General features: G+C 37.8%; 1 protein-coding gene across 4 annotated transcripts; it reads right to left on the bottom strand.

Moving 5' to 3' along the window:
* Nucleotides 1-2,140: 2,140 nt before the first annotated feature.
* Nucleotides 2,141-12,058, bottom strand: amdhd2 (amidohydrolase domain containing 2). Of its 4 annotated transcripts, none has more exons than XM_022199965.2 (12): nt 11,726-12,058; nt 9,902-10,058; nt 9,565-9,701; nt 8,679-8,818; nt 8,525-8,579; nt 7,062-7,274; nt 5,971-6,059; nt 5,670-5,814; nt 3,756-3,863; nt 3,116-3,184; nt 2,632-2,733; nt 2,141-2,439 (listed from the first exon to the last, which is right to left on the bottom strand). In XM_022199965.2, exons 2-12 carry the CDS (start codon nt 9,982-9,984, stop codon nt 2,360-2,362), a joined length of 1,221 nt encoding a protein of 406 aa, XP_022055657.1. In that variant the 5' UTR covers nt 9,985-10,058; nt 11,726-12,058; the 3' UTR covers nt 2,141-2,359. The 4 variants fall into 4 exon arrangements, 3 of the variants coding, with proteins under 3 accessions (XP_022055657.1, XP_022055658.1, XP_022055659.1); XM_022199966.2 differs by having other exon boundaries at nt 11,828-12,058; XR_007938788.1 differs by having other exon boundaries at nt 2,395-2,439; nt 3,760-3,863.
* Nucleotides 12,059-21,217: the final 9,159 nt, after the last annotated feature.

Raw genomic sequence — 21,217 nt, 5'->3', positions numbered from 1 at the left:
TACGAGCGGACACGGGGTTGCTGGAACGGTGTCGGGCGTTGAAGCAGCATCCATGGCGGCGATGAACTTTGGTTTGGCGTTGGTATAGAGGTGTCGGAGCGGGACCAGAATTTGGCTATAAATACAGGGAGAAATGGACCAGGAGCTCATTTGGAATTGAGCTGCTGTTGAGTTCAGACCTCATCTATATCGAATTTGCTCAAAGTTACAGTAAAACTGTATCACCATGGATGCTGAGAGACTTGCTATGATTGGTGCACTAGTGACTTGAGATCAAAGTTTAGCATCGGTGCGGCACGCCTGCTTTTCTCATATGCTTCCCTGTCGTTGGTAAGACAGTATTTTGAGAAAATGTCCAAGAACGGCGGCAAAATGCCACAAGCTAGGCTCGAACAGACAACCACCGAACCAAAGGCATAAACTCAACCTCTTGAGCTATAGGTACATGCGGGTAGAAGAGTCTGTGGGCCGCTATAGTACTAATTCTTCCGGGCCGAAATTTTGCCCCAGCAGGCCTCTGGTTGGAGCTTCCACTTGGCACGCGCGCAAATTTAGCATCCTCACGTTTTTTTTTAACCTCACGAAGGTGTGCTGCATGTCTGTGCAACTCTCGGCCGAGTGCGGATGGTGCGTCCAGGAGCGTTGGAATTTTCTATACTGCTGAAAATAACTGGGTTTACAACGGCTTACATGTGAAGAATTTGAATGTGTTGGAGACAAAATGACCCCTGACAATAAGTGGGGGGACACATCCCCAACGTCCCCCTCTAAACTGACGCCTATGGTCAGGATGGAGGGACGAAGAAAGTCCGTCATCAAACGACGACTGACGACGGTTCTTATAGGACGCCAGGACCTGATTAGCTGGCCTCCACCTGCACATGATCTGCTGATGACAGATGACACACACCTGGACTCCTCATCAGCACAGCACACACCTGCAAAGAGAGAGAGAGAGCGAGGCCGAGGGAGGAGAGAGTCCTGCCACAGCTCACAGCCTAAGCTGTGGCTGGAACAAAACGTGACTTTGCATGTTTTAACACCTTATTTTGCAAAGAAATTAAAACATTTTTGCCATCTGCAGATTGCACTTTAAAGAAAAGAGCCTTTATTTGTCATGTTGAGATAAAACGGAATAAAATGTTCCCTCTCCAGACTTTACAGTAGAGCCTGGAAGTTGCCTGATCTCAGACCAGCTCTGTGTCCCAGCAGGGCCTTACATTCATCATGCCTGTTTGCCTGTAGTGGGAAAACAAAATATATGTAAATATAAGTAAACAGAGTGCGAGATCTCCCTGGTCGATAGATTGCTTTGAATTTCATTATGCAACAAGCTGTCTGGCTGTTATAAAGGAGGCCCGTGAAAAAGAAGTGATCGCTGGATGTGATAAAGATGAAATGTAATAGTTTATGCCACCATGAATCTGACTGTAGCATCCACACGATTAGAAAGGCCAATAAAAGCATTTATGACTAATTGCTTGGTGTCATAAAGGGAAGTGGGCTGTTTGATTAATACGAGCAGCTGACCGGCTCCAGGTTCAGCACATTCTGATGTTGAATATAACTTACAGAGGTGGTAATGGGCCGGCTTATACACTAAAATGTGATCTGTCACACATGTGAGATAAGCAGAATTATGACTAACACATTCTGCATTTCCCCCAAGTGCTGCGTTTAATATGCACGCTGTGTAAATGTGGGTGAGTAATGCTTTTGTTTTCACCGAAGAAATATTGACTCAGATGACAAGATGCTATCTGCTAATGTGGTTCATACAAAAGTGTGAAAATGGTTGGCTTCCTCATTCAAAAAAACCATAGAAATCTTGCTCAGATTAATGCTGCAGGGATGGATTACACTGAGACTTCACCCATTCAATCAGTGTATCAGCTCAGCAGTTTTTCTTTTACATGCATTTTTTTTCAGCAGTCTTGCCAGTGAAACAAACCAGTTAAGGTTTAAGTTCCAATGAAGTTACCTCGGGATTAATAAAGTATCTATCTATCTATAAATACTGTTGCACCTTGACTGTTTTTGCTGCGACTCATCCAGATTCCCACAACAGTTCCAACGACAAGATCTGATTGTGTAGTGAAGTAAGTCTTGCAGAAAAACTGGTGAAATCTTACACTTTGACTGTTGTCAAGTGTTTAATATCACAGCTCTCCTCTGTTGAAAAAATACATAATAACAGTCCAGTTATTGCTCTACAGAGGTACATCGTCACACAGTAACACTGACTTTAATACTAAAATAATAAACTGTAAAGAGTCTGGATGCAGTTTCATAAAAGTCATCTCCCACAGCGCAGAAACTAAAGGCACAGAAGGTCTTGACAGTTTCCATACTTCTTCTTCTACAGTTCTTTTCTCCAAACTTCTTCTCCAGAGATGAATGTGGCTCTGACGTTGAGGGCGTCATCGAGCAGAACCAGGTCTGTAATACAGGTGACAGGTTGTTAAACACATAATAAATAAATATATTTATAGGACACATTCAATAACAGGTTGGTTTGGCTGCTTAACAGATAAATAAGTTAATAATATTCTGAGAGTTTCAGGTGAACGCAAGATGAAAGCAGCATGTACTCAGTGCAGAAACAAAGATGGCAGTATTTGTAGTTCTGACCTGCGTCACAGCCGTAGTCCAGCTTTCCCTTCTTGTGGCTGATTCCCAGCAGCTGAGCAGGATGGAGGGAAGCAGCTTCCAGAGCTTCTTCTACACTGCAGCCTGGAAACAGCAACAGAGTGAAGACAAAGGAAGGAAAACATCTGCAGCCACAGCTGGACGGAACATGACGTGAAGGCTTAGTGAATCCTAACAACGTCGTTTTGTGTCTCTTTGGGATCATTTTCTGTTTCTATGTGGTTGTTTCTTAGTGTCTTTGGTCTCTCTGAAGCTTTCCTTCTCCAAACCTGACATAAATGCATGATCTGCACTTGTGTTTTTCAAAGCAAACATCATTTTTCAGATAATTCTTGAAAAAGTAACAAACCTCAACCAGGAACTTCTGTTATATGGTTTTCTGTACGTTCTGATTGTTCTGAGCTGCTCTTTGGCTGCCAGGATGGAAGGTAATCATCGGCGCAGATTTTTACAGACACAAACCTACCTGAAGCCTGTTTGAAGTGTCTCACACACATGTCCATGGTGGCGATGCTGCCGCTGAGCGTCTTAGTGCCTGAAAGGTGGATAAAGTGAAATTAAAAACAGACATAATGCTAATTTTATATGTCACATATCTGGAACAGTGGCACCATCATGATGTGGGGATGCTTTTTTGCAGCAGAATTCAGAGAGTTAACGCTAATTTTATCTTTGTTCAGACAATAATGGAGCTTGTTTTGTTTAAACACCATTTGAAAATCTCAAATTAGAGCAAAATCCAACCTGCCAAATGTGAAGTAAAACTGTGTCACATTTAAATTTAAAAGCCACTGATGAACTCTGAAATCAGCCCATTGTTACTTTCAATGTTCACAAACAAGCGTTGAGCATCCAAATAATAAGTAAGCTATAAATACAGCAGGACACATTCAGATGTCAAAATTTGAGTTAAAAACTCAGATTATAATCAGACTGAGTGATCAGTTGACTTGATCATGTGACATTGATACCTGAAGTTACAGGTAGACTAAAAGCAGCACTTTAGTGACTCTAATACCTGTTTTTCAGCTTTGGTGTGGCTTCTTTCTTAAACATTAAAAGGAAAAGAATTCTAATAATTAACTTTATAATGAGGAAACTGAGACCTGCCACGTAAGCATGGAGACCCTGGATCTCGATGACCTGCTGACCCAGAGTGTGATGCCCTGGAGGAAGACCCATCGCTGTGATGGCGTCTGTCACCAGAACCAAACCTGCAAACAAACAAACAAACAAACAGCTGCTGTTATCAGCAAAAACAGACATTTTGATACATCTCAGCAGGAAAACACATGTAGTGTCCCAACTGTGACAAGTCTAAATATTCAAAAAATCCTTCAAATCAAAGTCTGTGGAAATATTCTTGAACAGTCCTGAGAAATCTCCTCTAGAGTTAAATTATTCATATCTTCCAAGTGGTCCAACCACACAAAAAAACCCACTGATCATGAAATAAAAGCTCCAAAAACAAAAATTTCCTAAAAGAGCTGCTAACTATTTTAGAAAGTCAACCAAGCATTTGGTGGGGACTAATGGATGAAACATTCGATTCTCCAGAGAAGCTACTGAAGCTATCAGACGGCTGATTTCTTCATTGACCTAAATTTTGCTCACAGAAAATCTGTTTTCCTGCAGGGTGAAGAAATCCCCTCTGGACTGAAAACCACGGGGTAACTGTATCAATTATTAAGTGGTTTTTGGTGCTTTTTTCATGAATTTGGAGTTTTATTTTTGCTGAGTGGACATCTGCACAATTACAAAGAAGAAGTGTGACTAAATGAACATCCAGGTTGCTAAGAATTTGCATGGAAATACAGATAAACACTCTGTTCATCAGCTGTATAAAGATGTTTCACCATACTGAATGTATCATCCAACAACTTGATCCTCCATTCACTGTTTTTAAACCGTTATAACAATGTCTATTACTGCCAGCTGTTTCATCTGTACTGTGGCTTTGCCCAACAATTCAATAAGGTGTTAGCACAACTGCTTGCTAGCAAATTCAACCTTTGGTTGTACTTTTAGCTAAGAACTTCAACTGTTAGCCATACTTTAAGCAAATCATTTCGAATGTTAGCTCACCAGTTGGCTAACAAATTCAACTGTTAGCCGTATTTTTAGCGAACAATTTCAATTGTTAGCTAATCTGCTGGCTTACAAATTCAACTGTTAGCCGTACTTTTAGTGAACAACTTCAACTGTTAGCCATACTTTAAGCTAAAAAAATTTATTGTTAGCCCATCTGCTGGCTAACAAATTGAACTGTTAGTCGTACTTTTAGCTGACAATTTTAATGGTTACCCATAAAATAAGCTAGTAGTTCCTCCTGTAAAAGATAATGTTAGTTCATCTTTCCTACTGTTAGCCACACTGTTAGCTAACAATTTTAACTGTTAGCAAAACTGGGAGCTAATATTTTCATCTACTTCTTATAGTTTTAGCTAATATTTTAAGCTGTTTGCTATACTTTTAGCAAACCATTTTGCGTTTGAGTTGTACTGTTAGCTTACAATCCCAATTATTAGCTCATGTTGTTAGTTAAAAAATGTAATTGTTTGCTATACGAATATTGGCAAGTATTTTTTTGTTTATTCCCCATTCCACCAAGCTATTTGAATTGTTAGTCCATATTTTTAGGTATTTACTCCAACCAGTTACTCTATTTTAATCATGTTTGCATTCCTTTTGTCTGTTTCCTTTTATTATTTTTCCACTACCAACTTAAACAGTTTTGCCTTATGAAGTACAATGTTAAAAACTAACTACTATATTTACTAACTGATGGAAAATAAAGAGTGTTTCAGCAGTTATAGTAATTATTTCTCCCCTCAAATGTCTTCAAAAACACATTACAGCTTCTAAATGAGCCACGATGTTGATTTGGTTTGAAATCTAAGTGGAGACAAACCTCAGATGAAAGGTTCCTGGTAAGAGTAGGAAGCAGCAGACTGTATTTATACATCACTACTGTCCCTCCAGTGTTTGAAAATAAGAATAACAGAAGAAGCCCCACAGACCTGAAGGATGAGCTCGGTGGGCGATTCGCAGCGCTGCAGGGTTGGTGTGGATCCCGTCAGCTATCATCCCATAATACACAGTCCGGCCTTCGGGCACCTGATCGCTGGTCAGCAGACCCACGATACCGGGGTCACGATGGTGGAACTGCACCATAAAACACACAAAGAAATATCATTTTTACATTTATTACACCGTGACTGATCAAATAGCAGCTGCTGAATATTTGCTGTGGCGTTTAGCAGCTAAACAGACAGATGGAGACCAAAACCAGAGCTTAAACAGGGTGGCTGTTGGACTCACCGGCAGCATGGCGTTGAACAGGTGAGTGATGAAGGAGGCTCCGTGTTGAACAGCCTCCTCAGCCTGAGACAGGTTGGCCACCGAGTGACCTGCAGCAAACAGTCCCACAAACTTCAGTTTAGTGATTTAAAGGGTTTGATAGAGATACCTCAAGTAGAAAACATAAAACAATTTGAGAACAAAGCGCAAAGGAAACAGAAATAATGGAAAATTAATAATAGAGTCCCTCAAAATAATAATAGCAAACCCTTGTAGTAAATAAAAATGATGCCAAATTACAATTCTACACTTTCATTTAATAGATGCTTTTATCCAAAGAGACATACATCTAAGAGTAGATGTAACACAAGTAAGAATCTAGTAAGGAGAAAACAACCTAGATAAGTTCCATAAAACAAATTCAGGTGTGACACAAGGACCGTAGTGCCTACAGGCAGCACAGATGTAACAGGATTTGTTTTTTTCCTTTTTGTGCAAAGGTATTCAGTGAAAAGCTGGATTTTTTTTCTTTTCTTAAAGATTCAATTAAGGATGAAACATATAAAATAATACCGATAAAACTACATATGAAAACATTTGAAATTAATAATAAAAACAATAAAAATTATGTTAATAAAAGCTTACAGCAAATAAGAATTTCTTAAAATTAAACAAAGGAACAGTAAAATAATAAAACAAAAATAAAACTGTATGTGAAAAATGGCTTAGAATAAATGCTATAACCAAGACACCACCACCACCAACAACAGTAATATTAATAACTTCAGGGGAAATAAAAAAAACACACAATAAAACTGTGCATGAAAAAGCATAACCAAAACAGCAACAACAATAATAATCATAGGAATTCAAAGCATTGCAAAATATTAAGAATAAAATCAATAAAATAATAATAACAATAATAAGAAGAAGAAAACATCATAACAAACAAAATGGTTTAAATAAATTACACCATCAACAAAAGCAATAAAAATAATAATGAGACAAATTATTAATATTAATACCTGTAATACTACTGCTAGCTCACATTATGTTGAAATGATTTAAATAAGTAAATGCTGTTGGTGCTTCTTGTGTTCAGGTGAACTCACCTAAGGACACAGTGATGCCTCTCTGACTGAGCTCCCTCACCACTGATTGGCTGTTGGCCAGCTCAGGAGCCAGTGTTACCATGGCAACGTTGTCCAGGCTGCCGTAGACCTCCATCAGGTCCTGGACCCCTCCTGAGCTGAAGGTTCTGAGGTACTGCTCTGGGTGGGCTCCCTTCTTCGCAGCGCTGATGAACGGACCCTCCAGATGGAAACCTGCACATTTGCACGGCGAACACTCAACAAATGTGGATTCATTCGCTCCAGAAAGTCGACCCCAGCAAACGGACATTAACAGTGCAGTACAGGTGTTTGGGTGAATGTGGACATGAAGGTCGACTGTGAAGTTGTTCAGTTAAAGTCTTTGTCTGCTTCTGACTGTGTGAAAAAATAACAGAAATTATCTTCTGAATGTCTCCACTGGAGCTGTTCAAAGGTCAAACATTATGGTAAATACAACTCTTCATGGCTTTTAAACACAATATGTAAAAATGTGTCTCAAGTGTAGAACTATGATCCTCAACCTTGTGAAGGTCTCCCATCTGCCTGTCAGACTGCATAACTCACTGTACTCTTGCGTTTATCTAAACTGGATCTTATTTAACACCAACTTATATAAAAGTATAATGTTAAATATTCATTATTTAGTTGAACTGACAGTGTTTAAGTCAATTTGTTTGGAACCAGTAATTCAGTGGTTTAAGCAATATTTTAACATCTTTCCATTATTGCCAGCTGTTTTAACTGCTAGCCATAACGTTAACTAACAATTTCAACTATACTGTTAGCAAACAATCACAAATGTTAGTTATACTTCCAGTTAACAATTTCAACTGTTACCACTAGCTAACAATTTTAACTATTTATTAATGCTGTTAGCTAACAATTACAACTGTTTGCCATACTTTTAGTGAGTAAATTCACTGTTAGCCCTCGTGCTGGCTAACAAATTCAGTAGCTAGCTATACGGTTAGCAAACAGTTTCGGCAGTTGGCCCTATTGCTGACTAATAAATTTAACTGTTAGCTAAATGTATAGCTTACAATTGAATGTTTTAGTCAGCAGTAGGGCCAACTACTGAAACTGTTAGCTAACTACATATCTTCAATTTCAACCTTTAACTATCCTGATAACTAAGAATTTCAACTACTTTCATACTGTTAGTTAACAATTACAACTGATGGCCATACTTTAGCTAACAAATTCAACTGTTAGCTCTACTTTTAGCTAAATATTTCAACCATTAGCCCTCCTGCTAGCTAACAATTTCAACTATATATTCATACAGTTAGCTTAAAATTACAACTGCTTATAGTTAATAATCTCCAACTGTTTATTCCTAATCTTAGCTAACTACTGCAACTGTTAGCCATGCGTTTAGCTAATAATTTCAACTGCTCGCTACAAACAAACAATTTGATAGTTCCTTCTTTGAGCTACTTGTTCCAGCTGTTTGTACATCTCACCAAGAACTCCAGCTCCATGCTGCCCTCCGTTGTGAACTTTGACTTGAGGCAAAACCTGAAACACACATTGTGATTACAGTTTAGATTTTATATCTATCAGTTTCACTTCACAGATACAAAAGTCAGACTAAATGTTCTTCTGCTGAGTTTAAACCTTATGGTAGATGGCAGTCGGAGACGTGACCAGAGTTGGACAGAAAGACGTCACTCCATGTTCCAGGATCTTTTTGGCCACAAATGAAACTCCACCGTTGACATCCTCAGACACCCTAGAGAAGTCGATGCCGTAACCTCCTGCAGAACAGGAGTTAACAGGAGTTTTCTGAAGCTATAGGAATCAACAGGAGCTATCAGGGGCTATTAGGGGCTAATCAATCACAGCCGTTATGTACTAGAAGAAGCTAAACGGTGTTAGTCGAAGTTTTCTCAAACGATAGTAAGTAGCAGAAGGAACAAAGAACTATCTTGGGCCAGCAAGAGCTCCAGGGTCCATCAGTAGCTAACATGGGCTATCTGGCGCTAAGAAATGCTTAGTTGAGTTGACAGGCACTAACTGAAGCTAAAAAAGTGGCAAAAGGATCTAATCAGAGCCAAATGGATCATTCTGGAGCTAAACAAAGCTAATAAAAGCCCATAAGAGCTAGCAACAAGCCTTAAGATCAAAAAGGCACTGACTGGAGCTAACAGAACCTAATAGGTGTCAACAAAAAAGTGACTGGAGCCCTCAGAAGCTTGCAGATGCTTCGGTGTTCCTTTAAAATAGTGATGGGTGCAATTGTTTTGGTGGGACATTCACATATAGGCAGGTGTGCACTGTTTTTAATGGATAGCACCTTCGCTGTGAGCCTTGTGGGCCTCCGTACAGGTGGTACTATTACTACCACGAATATTATGTTAAAATAACAGATGAATTTCCTATTTATAGTCTTTCCTGAAGGTCGATCAGAGGTTCAAATAAAAGGCAGCATGATCTGAAGAACAACAACTTATCATCATGAATGCTTGTCTCTGTTTGTGCACTTGTGTGTATTTGTGTGTACCGTTGATCTGGACATCTATGAATCCTGGGGCAATAATGCTGCCTTCACAGTCGATGCGTTCATCAGCGTAGCCCAGCTCATCGAAGAACAGCTTTTCTGGATCTAAAATCCTGCCTTCACGCACCCACAGGTCCTCTCTGCACACAGACACAAACACATAAAGTTAAACACACAAAAACCCAGACTAACACATGCACACTGTGACGCATTCTAGACGTCCAATAGGAAGCAACAGGAAGATGAAAAAGTAAAAAAAAGGTTTAAAAATGTACAATATGCCAACTATTTTTCACACACCTGAGTTAGGTGGTGCTTTCAGTGTATGTGGTGTGTTTACCTCTGCAGCTTGTGATCTCTCAGTATCCTGCAATTGATGAACTGAGTGATTGGAGCATCTGACACTGATCCATTTGAAGGCATTTTGTTTTGTGTCTTTGCAAATGAGTGGAGATGAAGCCGCTAACCGCTAACTCCACCCGCTCAGCTTCAGGAACCTGTGAAAGTTGAAACTTCAAATTTTAAGGTTTTTAAAAATGTTTACATGAGAGGTACAACTACTGAGACGATTAATCAATTAGCACATCAACATACACATCATTAGCAGCCCTAACAGAAGCTAACTGGTGATAACATGAGTTTTTGTAGCGACATGAGCAGCTATCAAAAGCTAATAAGATCCATCTAATAGGAGCTATCTGGAGCTAGCAGTCATTTTCTGTAGCTGTGGAGGCTAACGGGAGCAATTGAGGGACTAACATGTAATAGAAGCTATTTGCAAGTAACAGCAGCCAAGGAGAGCTAACTGGAGATAGTGGGACTTTTCTACAGCCACTTGAGTCATTAAGAGCTAACAGTAGCTAATTGTGATTAATTAGCACTATCAGGTAGCTATCAGTAGCTAACAAAAGCTACCTGGAGCTAATACATGCTCACTGGAGCTAACAGGCATTAACTGGACATTAAAGATGATAACAGGAGATAGTTTGTTACAATTTACTTGAGCTAAACAGAGCTTGCAGCAGCCAACAAGAGGTAACTGGAAACCATAGAAGCTATCAGAAACCCATGAGAGCTAACAGTAGTTGTATAAATCTACAGGACAAGATAGCCACCAAGACTCATCAGGAACTTTCTGGAGCTAGTTTAACAAGCTTAATCAGAAGCTAACCTGAACTATCTTTATCTAACAGGTGTTTTCTGTATCTAACAAGAGCTAACAGAATCCATCATGAACTAACAGGAACTATGTGGAGGTAATAGCAGCAATAGTAATAGTTTGTTGTTGTTATCATTCATATGTTACTGTTAGTTTGCTGTAACTTTTATTTAGTCATATTATTCTCTCTAAGCTAATTTTGTGTTCTGCAAAGTTCCATGTAATATTATTCAAGTGGGCATTTTTAAAACAGTCCACTGGGTTTTCTTTGTATTGCATTATGAACTTACTACGTACAAATTATGAAAGAAAATAACATAAACTGAATATCTATAAGCTGGTTAGATAAATGGTTGTATTTATATAGCACTTTTATCCAAAGCACTTTACATGATATGTCACATTTACCCATTCACACACTAATGGCGGGAGCTGCCATGCAAGGCGCTAACCACGACCCATCAAGGAGCAATTAGGGGTTAGGTGTCTTGCTCAGGGACACCACGACATGAGCACAACAGGCCGAAAATCGAACCGGCAACCTTCTAATTACAAGACGGCCACTCTACCCACTGAGCTATGCCGCCCCATAGGTTAGAGAAAATCAGTGGTTTGATGCAGGGAAATATATTCAGTGAAGTAGAAGCACAAATATCATACTGCAAAAATACTCAATTACAAGTAAAGGTCCTGGAGTAAAGTGTTGGCTTTTTTTTTGTAAAATTGCACAACCCAGGGCTGCAGAAACACTATCTCTAGGAATGAGGATCCACTCAGATATCCTCCAGGATTTACAGACATTAACTCTGATCTCTGTAGGTGCAGCAGCTGACTTTGACCTCTAATCTTCTGTCTGCTCTCAGTGTCTGATGTTGCAATAAACCCAGTAAACTGTTTCTACACTCCACTGCATCTCTGTTATTTTGAGGGAACATGCAGGAAACCAAATTCCATTCGGAAAACAGTCGATTTAAGGCGTCCTCAGCGCAGACCTCCTTTACAAACCTTTACACACAATGTCGTCTTAACTTTCAGAATCTGTAGAATCCAGGTGTCAGCTCGGCATGTATTCAATTTACAATAAAACACTTATAGTAGAAACTTGACTTGTCAAACCGCCAACACGACGCTCCGCCGCCTCCAGAACACTGGGACGAGCTGCATTAAAACGCTGTGTTTTGAACCGAGTTCTGCAGCTGAACTTTCCCCGCAACTACTCTTCCAAAAACAATAACCAAAGCAGGGTTTTACGGTTCCAGTTCTGCGGGTTGATCCAGAAGGAGAGTTGATCTGTCGGAAAGAAACAGGAAGCAGATGGAGTCATGTGACTGAACGGAGCTGCAGGTCAGCTGATCAAAACAAGAATCTGCTGACACAGCAATACAAACAGAGGAGTCACACATGAGAAACAACATTTATGAACAAAACGCCTTTAATCTCAGCTATTTGTGACACTAAATGAAACAGAAAGTAAAATAGAGTGACTAATGGTGACTAAAGGTTTAAAAACTGTGACTCGTGTGAAAACTAAACTTTTTAAGGTAAAAGGAGTGCAAGGAAAGTTTTAATAATTATAATTCATATATTATCAAAATATAAAAGAACAGGAAAATAAATGTGGAAGTATGAATAAGACAATAAATACCTGTTTAAGTATAACGAGGAACAATGCAAGAATAGATGAATGAAAAGACAAAAATAAAATAAAAATGAAAATATAAAGAGGAATATACAAAAGAAGAAAATAAATGTGTAAATATAACAAAGAATTCATTAAAAAATAAATGTAATTATGATGAAGATCAAATAAAAAATGCAAATTCAATGAGAAATTGGTAAAAGAATGAATAAATAAATGTGTAAATATAGAAGAAGCAAGTAATACATAAATATGAAAAAATAGAGGAATAAATAAAACAAAATAAATATGGACTTATAAGAAAAAACTAAATATTAAATAATTCAAAGCATTTTGTCTATTTATATATTTAAGAATAATTCAGTGTGTATATTGCATATTACTGACTCTTTTTATTCTGTAGTTTTCTGTTGTTATTGTTGTTGTTTAAAAAATTCTATTTCCTATTCTGAAAATCCAAAGTGAATTACAAAAACAAAAACATAAAAAATGAAAATATAGGATTTAAAAATACATTATAAAAAATAAATACATTTATAAAATAAAAAAGGGTCATTTCTATGGTATATATTTTTTTAAATATAGAAATTAATACATAAAGAATTAAATGAGCAAATAAATGTGAAATTAAGAGTATGTATAATGTATATTTACACATTTATTTATTTTTTATGTTGGCCCTTTAACAGCTGAAGGCTTAATGGATTATTATGGAACTCCTTTCCAAAGATTAATAAACATTTAGAGGTGAGTAACTTCTGCAGATTATTGACATCTCTTCAAATATTACAAACATATAGCCTGTTAGTGTAATTCAGTCATTTATGGACAAAGACATACTGTATATCATAATATAGCTGATACATAGTGACTCATTCCTGCTGTGTTCTGTAAGAAACCACATTGCCAATCCTGTCCGGTAGAGGGCGTTAAAGCATTATATTTGATAAACACCAAGCTCAGTGGACTCTTATTGAGCTGTTTAAATTCTCTGTCAGTTAAATTTTATGAGTTTTCTCTCTTAAAGAAACGGACTTCAACAGCAGAGTGTTAACATATTTTAAAGTACACTATAATCCATCATTAGAACATGTAAACGAGTTTTTATCAGAATAAATATGCCTCTTCTTCTGCAGCCTGGGACTCATTTTGTCAGACAGTATTATGGTTTATCCTCAGACATTCATGGTTCATCTGTAAACCTTAAGTCCAGAATTTTAAGTTTTCCCAACACCATCTGTACTCATGCAGTTCCACATCATCACACTCCCATCTCTGTGCTTCACTGTCAGGACTATGCATTCACTGTGGTAGTCCTAGGAGGTCAGGAGAGACAAATATCACAAAGAGATGTAAAATGACCACAAAAACACAGATAAGGACCAAAAATACACACAAAACAACCGCAAAAAGAACATAGAATGACACAACATACACTAAATGACCATAAAGACACAAACTGAACACAAACAGACACAAAATAACCACAAAGAAACACAAAAAGATCAAAAAGACTCTTAATACAACTACAAAGAAACATAAAATGACCATAAACACAAAATGACCATTAAGAGACACAAAATGATCACAAACAGACACAAGATAACCACAAAGAAACACAAAAAGACCAAAAAGATTACTAAAGCAACTACAAAGAAACAGAAAATGACCACAAAGACACACAAAATGACCATTAAGAGACAAGACAACCACAAAAAGACTCAAGATATCTCCGTGCTTCACTGTCAGGGCTATGTATTCACTGTGGTAATCCTAGGACGCCAGGAGAGACAAATACCATCACAAAGAGATGTAAAACAACCACAAAGACACAGATAATGAGCAAAAATACACATATGAAACAACCGCAACGAAACACAGAATGACCCTACATACACTAAATGACCACAAAGATACACAAAATGATCACAAACAGACACAAGATTACCACAAAGAAACACAAAAAGACCAAAAATTTCTCTTACAGCTACTACAAATAAATATAAAATGACCACAAAGACACACAAAATGACCATTAAGAGACAAAACAACCACAAAGAGAGTCACGATGTTGCCGTGCTTCACTGTCAGGACTACGCATTCACTGTGGCAATCCTGTCTGTTTGTCATTTTCACCTTTCTAGTGTATCTTTGGTTATTGTGCATCATATTTTGGACATTTTTTATGTTCTTTGGTCACTTTGCATCTTGTTTTAGACATTTTCTACATCTTTTTAATCTTTTACATCTCACTTTGGACATGTGAATGCGGTTTTGTTGTCATTTTACATCTTATTTTGTACATTTCTGGTCACTTCGCCCTTCTCGTGGCACCTTGGCTGTGAGGTGGGCTGGTCGGCGTTAAAGTAAAGCTCCAGCTGAGCCTCGCTACCAGACGTCGTCCCTCCTCCCCTGCTGCTCAGCCCCCTCCTCATTCCTGAAAGTCAACAATAAAGCAAGTTTCCAGTAAGCCGGATACCTCCCCACGTCCTGCCCATCCCCATGGAGACCACTACGAGGGCCTGCAGGCCAAACCGGGCCACCCGTGAGCCGAGAGGAGCCTAATTTACTGAATATGGATCAAAATGAGGATCCAGTGTGAAGTGTTTCCTCAGAGAAAAGCCTTGGCAGAAGCTGAGCTGCGTGTTTGGTCGTAGAGCTGCAGGGTATTTTACGGCGTTGCTCTTTTGTGGGTCGTGACGTCAGCGTTCCTCTGAGTGACACAGTATCTTTGTTTGTGAGTCGCCACATCTCATTCACGGCCGCTTAACTCCTGAGTCGAGCTGCTGATTCCTTAATCCGCTGCTTTTTAAGGCTCACAGGCTTTTTGTCAACTGCTGACTTTCAAATCATGCAGAGCGGCCGATACTGAGGCGGGGCTGAGGAGCAAGGTCATGGTAAAGGTCGGTGGATGAGGAGAGACAGGAAAGCGTTAAAAACATGAATCCAAATAAAAGCTGGGACATGTTTCGCACATTTCGAGTCTTGTTTTGCACATTTCGAGTCTTGTTTTGCACATTTTGAGTCTTCATTTGCACATTTCGAATCTTGTTTGGCACATTTCAAGTCTTGTTTTGCACATTTCAAGTCTTGTTTTGCACATTTCAAGTCTTTTTTGCACATTTCAAGTCCTGTTTTGCACATTTCAAATCTTGTTTTGCACATTTCAAGTCTTGTTTTGCACATTTCAAGTCTTGTTTTGCATATTTTGAGTCTTGTTTTGTTCTTTTTTTGTCTTATTTAGGTCATTTTGAAGTTTGCTTTCATCACTTTAATTCTTATTTTGGTCATTTCAATGTGTTTGTTGATTTTGAGTGTTATTTTAGACATTTCGAAGTTTATTTGGGTCATTTTTGAATCTAGTTCTGGTAATGTTGAGTCTTATTTTGCTCTTTTTACATATTGTTTTGTTCATTTTGTGTCTTATTTAGGCCATTGAGAAGTTTAGTTTTGTCATCTTGAGTCTTGTTTTAGACATTTTGGCTCTTATTTTGAGCTTTTTGCATATTGTTTTGTTAATTTTGTGTCTTATTTTGGTCATTTTCACTGTTGTTTTTGTCATTTTGAGTCTTATTTGAGACATTTTGGAATCTTCTTCGGGTCATTTTTTAATCTTGTTCTGGTTATTTTGGTGCTTTTGCATATTGTTTTGTTCATTTTCTGCCTTTTTTAAGGTCATTTTAAAGTTAGTTTTAATCATTTTGTGTCTTATTTAGGTCATTTTAAAGTTAGTTTTAGCCATTTTGTGTCTTATTTTGGTCATTTCTGCTCTTGCTGCTCATTATGAGCCTTGTTTTGGACATTTTACTGTCTTTATGTTCATATTGAATCGTTTTTTTGTCTTATTCAGGTCATTTTGAAGTTTTTTTGTTGTTGTTCTAGGTCTTGTTTTGTTCATTTGAATGTGTTTTTAAGTATTATTTTAGACATTTTGAAGTTTGTTTTAGTCGTTTTGAAGTTTGTTTTGTTCATCTTCTTAACATGATTTTGGTCGTTTTGTCTCTTTGGGGTCATTTTTAATGTCCTTTTGGTTGTTAATAATATCATTTTACTCATTTTGTGTGTCTTCATTGGTTCACTGATCATTTGTATCTTGAAGTTTATTCTTCAGAGATGCTCCAGTCTTTGTTTTGCAGGATTTGTGCTGCAGCAGGATAAACTCACCTCAGAGTTTCACTCAGAAAACCAACCGTCGTGAACTTAGTGAGGGTTCGAGGACCTTTGTTGTCATGATTACACCTATAAACACTTCCTATTTACTCATCCAGGAAGCAGCTCAGTAAACATCTGGAAGTCAGGATCATCTGAGGAGGTGTTGAAGCTGACAGCAGATTTATCAGATTAGTGCTGCAGCAGAATCAGGTGATGGAGTCTCTGTTTGCTAATTTATTCAGCTTTCTCCTACAATGACGCGTTTACAGAGACCAGACCACCATCACAGAGTGGACCCTGAGCTGAAGAACCAGGCTGAGACCAAACACAGATGTGGACAGTCTGAGTCTCCTCCTGTAACTTGTTTTGACTATTTTGAGTGGCATTGTGGTTATTATGAGTTTCCTACTGCTCATTTTAGATCTCATTTTGGATATTTAAAATGTCCTTTTGATCATTTTTAGTGGCGTTATGGTTATTCAGAATCTTGTTTTGTGTCGTACTTTGGACAGTTTCAGTAACAAATTGTGATTTTAAGATTAGATTTTTAATGGGTGGCAAAAATCAGTTGTTTTTTTTTTTAAATTTTGCACAGCTTGACTTTAAATTCTACAATTCAATACTGCAGTTCAATCAGCAGTAATATTTTGTTACCTTACAGATGTTTATTGACATTTGATGTTATCTGTAAAGTTGAACAGTCGAACAACAGTTTTAATCCTTCTTATGCTTGATTTTTCTGTCAGATTTCTGTAAAATATGATACTTTTGCTGGTTTATATGCAGTAAAACGATGCTATTAAGGTGAAATATTCAACTTTTTTTCTTTTGATTTTACTGGTTATTAGCTGTAATTTAACAAAACAGAAAAAAAATGCAAAATAATGAGAAAAGGTTCAGAACGTTTCTGTTGCAACTGTTCAAAACATAGAATTTTTAAAAATAAATGTAAATTATAGCATACAATAAACTTCCGTGTGCAGAGGACGCTGATTCGTTCATGGCAACTGAATCCCTGTGGAAAACTCTGGAAGCGTCTCATGACTGAAGGAGGAGGAGGAGTTTAACGAGGAGTAAATGTAGGAGGACGGAGGGGGAGGAGGGCGACTCCTTCCTCCCCCTCCATCCTCTGTTGACATTCCTCTCAGTTAATAAGTGTTTGTCTGCTGGGGGTGAAGATCAGGAACCAGCATCTGTTCGCTCTGAGGCTGAATCTGGTCGACAGCAGATAATAAACTGTCTCCTGGTTCTGAAGCTGCTTTGACTTTAACATCTGATCACTGTGAAGACGATGAACTGCTGCAGACAATGATTTAAACAACAAGGTTCCTGCAGCTGATGTTTCAGTCAATCATTGGTCGGCTGCAGCAGTTACTCGCTCACGTATTAAACCTGCAGCTTCACTCCTCAGTTTGGAAAAATCGAGCTAAAGGAAAACCTCACTTCCACTGAAACTGACATTTTTTAAAAAACTGTTTGCAGTTTTTTCCACAGATTTGTCCTTTTTTGTTAAATCATAGATAATAACCAGTAAAATCAAAGTAACAAAGCGGAACTTTCAACTCTAAAATTACACTTTTGCTGTGTTTGAATCTTATTTCACAAATATTTGTTGCTATTTGAAAGACAATATCAAAAAACAAATATATGTAAAATAACAACGAGTTTGTTTTAGCTTTAATGAATTTATTGCCTTACAGTTAATCTTTGTGAAAGAACAAAAAATAACAGATGCTTTGATGTGGATGTGATGTACAGTTTTGGCCTATTTTTTTTCATTTTTGTTTTGTTTCGTTTTATTGCAGTTAAAATGTAAAATAACAGCAATGATAAATAAAATAAATAATAAATAAATATATTTTTGCTGACTGAAACAGTTATAAATGGTAATTTTACAGTCAAATGTTATTAAAAAAACAAATGACTATTTTTGAAGTGGACATTATTTACAGTTTTGGCCTGTTTATTTTTAATTTATTTATTTTAACGTGCAAATCAATTCTTTTCTTTGTGATTTTAAATTATTATCTGTTATTTCACCAAAAATGGGAAAAGTTAGTAAAATAAAAAGACAAAAAAAATGACAGTTAAATAACAAGCTACAGAAAGATGACAGGTGAGAAAGACGGGGGCTTCTGATTGGAGGAGGAGCTACAGGGGAGCAGGAAGTGTGAGGACCTCTGGTAGTGGATGGAGAGCACAAATTAACACACATTTCAATTCAAAGACATATTTAAACATTCTCAGAGAGGATCAGTGAGTGTTGTGCTTGTTTATTGATATAAATAAAGATAAAGCTAACACTGATGGATCTCCTGTTGCTGTGGGGACATTACCATCAATAACAGGGATCTACTCAGATGCTGGACGTGGATGAGGATGCTTGTGTTCACTCCTGCAGCCAACAGCAGAACATTTGCTTTGTTTGTGGTGATCTGGTCAATCTTGCCACAGTTCTGAATCATCTTAAAGGAGTTTTTTTTTTTCCATTCTGACCATGCTTTGAGAGGTTCTGAATAATTTCTGAGTCATTTTAAACACGCCCTGAGTTGTTTTTAAGCTGTTTTTTGGACACATTTTGGTTAATTTTGAACACATTTTAAATTATTTTGGTCACATATTGGGTCATCTTGAACATCTTAATACATTTTTAAGGTGTTTTCAGTCAATTTGGATCCATTCTGAGTAATTTTAATGCCCTTGAAGATGTTTTTAGTCATTTTGGACAAATTGTGAATCATTTTGAACACGTTTTGAGTTGCATTGAAGAGTTTTGAGTGATTCTGAACAAGTTTTTTTTTCACTTCTAACAAGTTTTGAGTCATTGAATAGAGTTGTTCTGAATGAGTTCTGAGTAGTTTTAAATGCAAAATAAATGCAATTTTAAACCTGCTTTGAATTGTTTTGAGGAAGTTGAAGTCATTTCGAACAAGTTTTGAGTCATTTTGAACACACTTTGAGCCATTTTTGAGTGCATGAAGACTCTTTTGTGCAGAACATTTGCTTTGTTTGTCATAATCTGGTCAAAGTTCTGAATTGTCTTGATCGAGTTTTTGTCTCTTGACCATGTTTTGAGTTGTTTTTGAGGGGTTTCGGGTTACTTTGGACACATTTAGGGTCGTTTTGTATTACTTTGGTCACATAATCATTCATCTTGAACATCATTTAATTCATTTGTATGGAGTTTTGAGTCCAGCTGGATCCATTTTGAATAATTTTAACACATTTTGAAGGAATTTTGCAAATTTTGAGTAATTTTGCACACATTTTTAGTAATTTAGAAGGAACGTTAAGTCACTTTAGACAGATTTCGAGTCATTATGAACTCATTTTGAGATGTTTTTAAGAGTTTTGAGTTATTTTGAACATGGTTTTGTCACTTCAGACAAGTTTTGAGTCACTGAATAGTTTTGAAGGAATTTCGAGACATTTTGGACAACAGCACGAAGACTCTTGTGTTGACTCTGGCAGCCGACAGCAGAACATTTGGTGAGTTCTTTTTAGAGATGTGATCTGAATAAAACATTTTCTTCAAAACATTATTACAACTTGTAGGTAATGTCAAAGAACACTGCCAGAAACAGCGAGCTGTTTGGGAAACGTCGTGTCTCATCAGTCAGAGCTGATGATCCAGACAACAACAGAGTAGCAGTGTTTGCTGGAGGTGAACCGCCGGCTGTGAGGTTTGGACCGACCCCACCAGGAGGACGTGAGGGAGGCTTTGTGGCCACCGTCGCCACGGCAGCTCACCTATTGATGGTAGAGTCTAAGAAATGTAAAGCAGCAGCGTCTCAAAGCTTCCCTCCGCTGTGAAACAAACAAAGACATAAAGAAATCAAATTAAAGTCTGGAAAGCAGCGAGTAAAGAGCGGGAATCGGAGAAATTGTCCTCTGTGGCAGATGCTTATGAGCAGCGCCAAACGCTGAGAGAGTCGGTAAAAAGACGGAGCTGGACGGCCTTGTTCAGATGTTTTCTGCTCTCTTTGACTCGCTCCAAGTCCAGCAGGCAGCTCAGCATTCAGAGGCAGGTCTGGACTCGCCTGGCCGACGGCACGCTGTGGCCTCCAGCACGCCCACCCGCTGCCTCCACAAGCATCCAGCCTCCAGCCTTCTCCAGCCTCTATCCTCCTCCATCATCTAGCTTCCATCCTCCAACCAAAAAGCCTCCATCGTCCACCCTAAAGCCCCCATCTTCCAGCCTAAAGCCTCTATCCTCCATCCTCCAATCTAAAGCCTCCATCCTCTAATCTAAAGCCTCCATCTTCCAGCCTAAAGCCTTCACTCTTCAACCTCCACCTTCCAGTCTCCATCCTTCAGCCTCCTAATACAATTTTTAAAAATCAGGACAAAACTCTAAATGACATCTACGTTAAAAATCAGTATTTAATAAATCTTTTACAATGTTTAACCTTCAAATTATCTGATTTTATATCGGTAAATATGCAAGTGATACACTGAAACGTAGTAAATCTGTTATAAGTATTATTTGACTTTATTTTTGCTTTGGTAAATTGTAGATACTATACAGTAAAATCACAGGATTAATTTTACACGTGGACTGTTAAAAAGCCGGTTTCAACTGTAAATGTCATAAATAGATAGATTTAGATAGACAGTTACATGTATCAGTTTTCCACTGTTTTTAGTGTTTGTTTTTTGCATCCTCGCTGGCAGATGCTTCAGATATGATTCATGTTTGTTTGTTT

This window comes from Acanthochromis polyacanthus, chromosome 21 (assembly GCF_021347895.1).
Source record: "Acanthochromis polyacanthus isolate Apoly-LR-REF ecotype Palm Island chromosome 21, KAUST_Apoly_ChrSc, whole genome shotgun sequence".
Classification (NCBI taxonomy): domain Eukaryota; kingdom Metazoa; phylum Chordata; class Actinopteri; family Pomacentridae; genus Acanthochromis; species Acanthochromis polyacanthus.
The sequence above is the reverse complement of the archived record's forward strand: the minus strand, read 5'-3'. Positions and strand labels throughout refer to the sequence as shown.

What these genes read in the sequence shown, in the direction of transcription:
- amdhd2 (XM_022199965.2), bottom strand. Translation starts at nt 9,984, where the DNA reads ATGCCTTCAAATGGATCAGTGTCAGATGCTCCAATCACTCAGTTCATC. An exon ending in CGACTGCCATCTACCATAAG is followed by an intron (nt 8,580 to 8,678) that starts GTTTAAACTCAG and finishes TGTGTGTTTCAG; the next exon opens with GTTTTGCCTCAAGTCAAAGT. An exon ending in ACACTTCAAACAGGCTTCAG is followed by an intron (nt 2,734 to 3,115) that starts GTAGGTTTGTGT and finishes TGCTGTTTCCAG; the next exon opens with GCTGCAGTGTAGAAGAAGCT.